At 47.1% G+C, this 7,732-nt stretch overlaps 1 protein-coding gene across 1 annotated transcript; it reads right to left on the bottom strand.

Moving 5' to 3' along the window:
• Nucleotides 1-293: 293 nt before the first annotated feature.
• LOC103625906 (glycine-rich cell wall structural protein 1.8) lies at nt 294-3,356 on the bottom strand. The gene is made up of 8 exons (XM_008646302.4): nt 3,047-3,356; nt 2,514-2,594; nt 2,345-2,433; nt 2,177-2,251; nt 1,956-2,062; nt 1,639-1,881; nt 1,488-1,556; nt 294-930 (listed from the first exon to the last, which is right to left on the bottom strand). Exons 1-8 carry the CDS (start codon nt 3,167-3,169, stop codon nt 650-652), a joined length of 1,068 nt encoding a protein of 355 aa, XP_008644524.1. The 5' UTR covers nt 3,170-3,356; the 3' UTR covers nt 294-649.
• Between the last annotated feature and the right edge of the window lie 4,376 nt (nt 3,357-7,732).

The raw sequence follows: 7,732 nt of genomic DNA, 5'->3' as shown, positions 1-7,732 counted from the left end.
TCTTGTTCAGTGGGGTTTTTGGTGTTTTTTAGTCCACTTAAGCCCACGATACTACTGAAAACATCTTCATGCTCTCAAGTCTAAACAAATGCTATTCATTTCCATCCCCTCTACCATAAATCACTGAAAAGGAAAATATTGTGATTTATTTAATCGAGTTAATGTGAATGTCGTTTTTTGTTACAAAATGTACTCGTACGAACATGTTCAGGAACATCATTTTTGCTTAAAATCAAAACGGCTAATAGTAATAAGCTATAAAGGAACCAATCTATGGAATTATGGATGCATCATTGAAGAAAACAAACTGCTCAAATGCAATTAACAATTTCACAGGAAAAGAGTGGCCATCTGTTAATACTGCAGGCATGAACATTGGACAACATGCTCAGCACTCAACGATCACTGGGAAAACCTCTGGCAGCAGAAACATTGAAGGATGACGTACATGATAAAATTTGAAACGTTGAAGGATGACGTACAAGATAAAACTTTGCAAATGCATTATGCTCACAACCAAACCTCGCGCTCAGGGGAAAAAATAACAGACCTCACAGTCACATGGCTTCAAACATAAAATGCTCAGATAACTTGTCGTTTCCCCTGGTATAGGTGAGGCATGCATTTTGAAGGAAACGCCAGAACTGCACTAGTTCCCTCGTCCGCGACCACCCATTCTACCCCTTCCACGGCCACCGTAACCCCTTCCACCCTGAGCACTGCCACCCCTGCCTCCTTCATAGCCCCCTCCCCTGCCACCTTCATAGCCGCCTCCCCTGCCTCCTTCATAGCCCCCTCCCCTGCCACCTTCATAGACCCTGCCACCTTCATAGCCGCCTCCCCTGCCTCCTTCATAGCCGCCTCCCCTGCCTCCTTCGTATCCACCGCCCCTGCCACCTCCATAGCCACCGCCCCTGCCACCTTCATAACCTGGATGCCAAGTTCAAAATTCAAACCAAATTAATGATTGATGGACAATTATAGTTGTGCTTGGTAAATGTAATATTTGCGCAAAGCACACAGTGTTTTTCAAATAATATTCTTACTATTATAATATTTTGACAGAAAAAATGTGTAACTTTTGGATGAAACAGTACTTAAAACACCACATCATTATAAGTAATTCGAAATTATTATGTCTCACATATAGATTACAATAAGAAGGGCACCAAGTCGCGGATTCGAAGCAGCCTATCCACATTTAGGGGGGGGGGGGGGGGGGGCTTGCCTCGGTTTATCCCTTCACCAGACCCAGGGAGCCTCCAGCACTGGAGTCTGCCCTTTTATATAGATTACAACAAAAACAAAAATGTATGGGCAATCAAATTTTGGCAATGTGCCAAAGTCCAAACTACAGCAGAACAAGAGGACTGACTATGATCAACACAAATCAATAAAATGAGAAGGCAAATTCAATGAGAAGCAGGACTCAAGTTGAAGTATTCAATTTTGAAACACATGTATGTTATGCAGGGCAATAATCATACCTCCTCGGTAACCCCAATTGCCTCTTCCTCGCATACCACTTCCTCTTCCTCGGTTATATCCACCATTTTCTGGATCAACAGATCAAGATGTGTCATTGCCTAAAACATCACACAAGATCAAGGATATCTGTACCAAGACATCATTCAGTACCTTGATAGTTCCCATATCTGCCTTGGTTATAGCCATATCCACCACCATACCCACCTTGATTATCATAGCCACTATATCCACCTTGATTATCATAGCCATTATATCCACCTTGATTGTCATAATACCCACCACCCTGATGATAGCCACCTTGGTTGTTTCCATATCCACCATAGCCACCGTAGCCACCTCTACCCCAGCCCCTTCCACGCCCACGCCCTCTTCCTCGACCCCGTGCATAAGAATCTAACAGAGCAACAATTAAGATGCTAGATAATCAACAGAAATACCACAATCAGTGTGAATAACCACTGCCATACCTTCATACTCCAGCTGCTGGAATTGTGCTGGTGGTCTGCGTGGTTGGCGCTGTGGTGGTGGCACCTGCTGTTGCCTTGGTTGTTCAATGTACACTGGAGCTTGGTACCTATATAAAGATATTAATGTTACAACCATTTATATAGTGCACACGTACTTTTCTACATCTTATAAAAGAAAGTCGGCTCCTAAGCACAGGAAAAAAGATACACATCTGACTCACCCAGGAGTGTGCTTGTCCAGCTCTCTGGGGGACAAAGTAATTGAAATCATCGAAACATGCCGAGTCATCTCCAATCTGAAAACAGGGAAGCCTTTAAAAAGTTAGGAATGTGGATTGCACACACAAAACCGCAGATACGAAATAATCTAGAACGAGTAGAAATTTTACGGGACAAGGCCTTCTTCTATGGGTTCCCAGACATCAGTGATGCTAACAGAACTGATGTTGGTATCCTGGTGTAACCCAGGGATCCTTTTCTGTTTCAAAGAAAGTTTGTCATATACGGTTTGATTGGTTGGCCAACAATGAAACAATAGAGAGGGAGCAAGTGTATTACCTTGATAATCTCTGCAACAGCTACAGATTTACTGATTGCCTGTCCCATGGCTTTTAGAACAATCTCTTTAATTCTCCTTTCCTGATTGTATAACAGCAAAAAGAAAACAAGGCCTTAGAAATAAACAAGGAATTAAAAGATAAATAAATTGCAGTACTAGATAGCCAAAGCCAATAGTTCATGCAAAACTATTATCAATTGTTCCATTGTACATGTATAATACGTGGAAACAAACACAATCAGTAGCCACTAGCCACCAATACCCATTCCATATGCCAAATTTGTGACATGAGATGGAAATAGTGCATCAATAACCAAACGAGGGGTGAGCATACAAATTTAACATCCAACATCAAAACTTGGATGTTTGAGTCCACCTCTCGAGCCTAACGGACGTGAAATCACCATGACCTGGCAGCCTTTGCATCAAAAAAAATACTCCAGTTCGAATCGACAGGGACGGGACTCGAACAGAACACCGCATCCTAAGTACAATACGATACGACGGCGATGGCGAGGACAAGCCCAGGCACCTGGAGGAGGGAGGTAGCGTAGGAGACATAGTTGCGGATGAGGCCCTGCGCGGTGATGCGGATCTCGTTCTCCTCGATGGTTGACTCGTTCCGCGGCCGCTCCACCCTCTGGTACCGGTCCATCTCGGCCGGGGGCCTCGCCACTCGTCGTCCGGCGGGTTGCGGGGTTAGGTCGGATGGGATTCGAAGGATGGGGAGGTTGCGGCGGCAGTAGAAGTAGAAGGGAGGTTGCGGCGGCAGGTGCTAAAACCCTAGGCGGAGCCAACAATACGGTTTGCCCGGCCCCTGCTTTAGGAAAAATAGGAACGGGTGGTCTGATATGAGACTTTCTCCCTCTGGTTTAGGTGGTTTGGGGGTTTGTTTGGTTTAACTTTTGACTGTCTTTTTATTTTTCTCTCTAAAAGTCAAAAGTTAAACCAAATAATTGAATCTAGGAAGTAACTTTTTCTAAAAACCGACTTTTTTGTAGTACAAAACTAAAAGCTCTTCTGAACCTGTTTTTAGTGGCTTTCGAATGGAAATATGAAAATATGTATCGAAGAATTTTTAACGGCTTTTAGTGTTTCGACCAAACGGGTTTTAACTTTTTAACAGCTCACAGCTTTTTCCACAAATCACAACAACTTTTTCTATAGTCTAACCAAATAGACCCTAAACTTTAGTTACTTTTAGCCATTCAAGAAATAAATATAGTGACTAAAGTGTAGTGTCTACACTTAAGTTGACTAAATGGGACTAAAGTAGAATTTTTACCTTATTTGTCCTCTCCTCTTTCTTAGTACATTATACATCCACTAATTAATAGAGATAATATAGTCATTATTTATACCAATTAATGCTTTTTAGTCAGATTTAGTTAATAGAATCAAATAGGTACATTAGTGACTAGTCAGATTACTAGAGTAATAGCTCTCACGTTTTGGGCCGTTTGATTCCAAGGTGGCCGTAGGTTCCATGGATCTTGACTCTTGAGACTGGGATTTTGGAAATATGGTCATGTGTTTTACTTGTTTTATGTTTTTAGAACTAGTTTGACAACTATATTTTCAAAATGCAGTTACATTTTCTAAGTAAAATTAGTTCATTTCACTTGGAAAAATGAGAATACCTTGAGAAAATGAAGTTACCAAACTAGCTTTTATGTGTTTATTTTTTGTTGGAATGTGTACATTATTATTGCCACTCACAAACGAAGTTTATTCAGGAAAACTTGTTTTATACTAGTTTTGGAACTCTATTTTTTAAGAGATTCTTATTTTCATAAGAAAAAATAAAGTAATTTCCCTTTCTCAAACTAGCCTAAGTGGTTTTACTACCCGCTGCTGAATCACATGATTATGGGCACGTTTGGTATCATTTATAATCCATTTATAGATAAAATAATCTCATCAAACGGTCAGATTGTTTTCGATTCTCACATAATCCCGTCAAATGTTTGGTATTCGTTAAGCGAGAATCAAATAATCATTGGAAGCTCTATGTTTCGTAGAACCAAACGGGCTGGGGCGTATACATCTTTGTTAACGAACATCTCCAAGTTGCTAGTCTTAGTTATGCGTTCAACAAATAGCAAATTGATTATGTGGCATTGAAAGATCGTGATCACTACAAAATACTATCTACCTATCAAAATTTTAGGAAAAAAAGAAGACAACGTCATTAATTTAAAAAACATTCTTCTCTTCGAAAATTTTGGAGGGAAAAACAATGAAAAACAATCCGGTCACTCCAATGATACAAGGTTGTCAATCAAAAATCCAATGCCATTTGATTCAATATAACTCCAAAGGCCCCAAGTTTAACTCGTATTAACATGAGAGAATATGAATGAGCATGATGCATGAAACAATCATGTACATAATACTAAAGTTTTGGTACATTAAGACCTTCGGAAGCTTTTCATGCACACGAATACCAAAAGACGTGAGGTTACAGATGACCACTTTCTATAACAGTGGTACTCTTCGCCGGTATACACCTTCATATGAAATTATAGCTTTAGTTATAGTCACCACATATTAGCTTTTATAATTGAGAGAGTATATTTATGTCATTCTTATATAATAGTGCCGGAAGCAAAGATGGACTCTCGATCTATCCACATCAGCGAAAAAGGCAACAACCGTTCGATTCAACTTGAACGGTGTAGCAAAGACTCTTTCGCCACCGGTACAGTCAGCGCGTGGAGCATCACGTCGAGCGAAGGCACACAGTCACCTCCCGTTTCTGCTCCCATCTTCATCTATCATTTTACTCGCAACACCTCTTCATCATCTTCACAGCACCATCGCTCATCTTCTGCTCCCTCCCTTGCTCGCAGCGCCTCTTCTTCCTTGCCTCATCACCGCTCATCTTCTACTCCCTACTTTCATCTTTCTCGCAGCGTCGTCGCTCATCTTCCACTCCCTCCCTTACTCGGGATCGACATGCAGGCGACGGCGGCAGTGCTCAGGCTCAACAGCGCTAACGGCTTCCCATTCCGCCTCTCGCCCAGATGCAGTCATGTAGCCACTCACGCAATCTCGCCAAGCGTAGTGCCTCTTCATGCCATAGCCACGCTTGAAAGCTCGGACATTCCAGCGTAGTACCCCTCCTCTGTTCGGTCGAGCCAGGCTTGTAGGCCAACCCTGCAGCCGACCGCCCCCTGCTTGCACCCTCCTCTGCCCGGCGTCCCGGACAGGCCTGCAGGCAAGCTATCGTCAGTTGACCATCGCCCCTCCTTTGGCCAACAAGTTACCAGTGTGTTTTCTAGGGTGCCGCAAATCGGTGATTCGAGGACGTGCCTTGCTGCTCTGCGACCGGGAGGATTTAGTCGGTGAGTCATTGATCTCGTTTATAATTTCTGGAGTTTTAAAGCTTGCATGAGCTATTAGAACACATAACTGTCTGTCTTCAAGCTTCACTAGCTTCCTTCTCAACTGAAGTGGATCCATATTTGAAAGTCTCCTAGAGTGGGGGTGAATAGACGAAACTTGAAAATTATAAACTTTGAACACGAACTTCACTCGGGGTTAGGATTACAAATGAGTAATATCGAAATCGAAGTGTGAAAGAGAGTTCTTCTTGCTATGTGTCGGGGACCATAATTAGGGTACCCTCAAGACGCCTAATTCTCAGCTGGTAACCCCCATCAGCATAAAGCTGCAGAGGCCTGATGGGTGCGATTAAGTCAGGGATCAGTCCATACGAGTGACTCGATCACGCTTCGCCCGAGCCTAGCCTCGGCCAAGGGCAGCCGACCTCGAGGGACTTCCGTCTCGCCCGAGGCCCCCCTTTTAACGGCGAACGCATCTCCGGCTCGCCCGAGGCCTTGGCTTCGCTAAGAAGCAACCCTGACCAAATCGCCGCACCGACTGACCGAGTTGCAGGAGCATTTAACGCAAAGGTGGCCTGACACCTTTATCCTGACGCGCGCCCCCCGGCAGAGCCGAAGTGACCGCCGTCACTCCGCCGCACCACTGACCGGTCTGACAGAAGGACAGCGCCGCCTGCGCCACTCCGACTGCAGTGCCACTCAACAGAGTGAGTCTGACAGGCAGTCAGGCCTTGCCAAAGGCGCCATAGGAAGCTCCGCTCCGCCCGACCCAGGGCTCGGACTCGGGCTCAGCCCCGGAAGACGGCAAACTCCGCTCCGCCCGACCCCAGGGCTCGGACTCGGGCTAAGACCCGGAAGACGACGAACTCCGCTTCGCCCGACCCCAGGGCTCGGACTCGGGCTCAGACCCGGAAGACGACGAACTCCGCTCCGCCCGACCCCAGGGCTCGGACTCGGGCTAAGACCCGGAAGACGGCGAACTCCGCTCCGCCCGACCCCAGGGCTCGGACTCGGGCTAAGACCCGGAAGACGACGAACTCCGCTTCGCCCGACCCTAGGGCTCGGACTCCGCCCGGGCCTCTGCCGAACGATCTCCGCCTCGCCCGACCCGGGGGCTCGGGCTCGGCCTCGGCCACGGAAGACAGACTCGACCTCGGCTTCGGAGGAGCCCCCACGTCGCCCGACCTAGGGCACAGGCCCGCCACGTCAACAGGAAGCGCCATCATCATCCTACCCCGAGCCGACTCGGGTCATGGAGAACAAGACCGGTGTCCCATCTGGCTAGCTCCGCCAGATGGGCAATGATGGCGCCCCACAAGCTCTGTGACGACGGCGGCTCTCAGCTCTCTTACGGAAGCAGGTGGACGTCAGCAAGGACTCGACCGCTCCAACAGCTGTCCCTCCGCCAGGCTCCGTTGCTCCTCCGACAGCCACGACATCACGCCAGCAGTGTGCCAAGATCTCTCCGGCTGCCACATTGGCATGTACTTAGGGCGCTAGCTCTCCCTCCGCTAGACACGTAGCACTCTGCTACACCCCCATTGTACACCTGGATCCTCTCCTTACGCCTATAAAAAGAAGGACCAGGGCCTTCTTAGAGAAGGTTGGCCGCGCGGGACGAGGGCGGGACAGGCGCTCTCTCAGGGCCGCTCGCTTCCCTCACCCGCGTGGACGCTTGTAACCCCCCTACTGCAAGCGCACCCGACCTGGGCGCGGGACGAACACGAAGGCCGCAGGATTTCCACCTCTCTCACGCCCGTCTCCGGCCACCTCGCTTCTCCCCCCTTCGCGCTCGCCCACGCGCTCGACCCATCTGGGCTGGGGCACGCGGCACACTCACTCGTCGGCTCGGGGACCCCCCGGTCTCAAAA

Source organism: Zea mays, chromosome 5 (genome assembly GCF_902167145.1).
Source record: "Zea mays cultivar B73 chromosome 5, Zm-B73-REFERENCE-NAM-5.0, whole genome shotgun sequence".
Lineage (NCBI taxonomy): Eukaryota > Viridiplantae > Streptophyta > Magnoliopsida > Poales > Poaceae > Zea > Zea mays.
The sequence above is the reverse complement of the archived record's forward strand: the minus strand, read 5'-3'. Positions and strand labels throughout refer to the sequence as shown.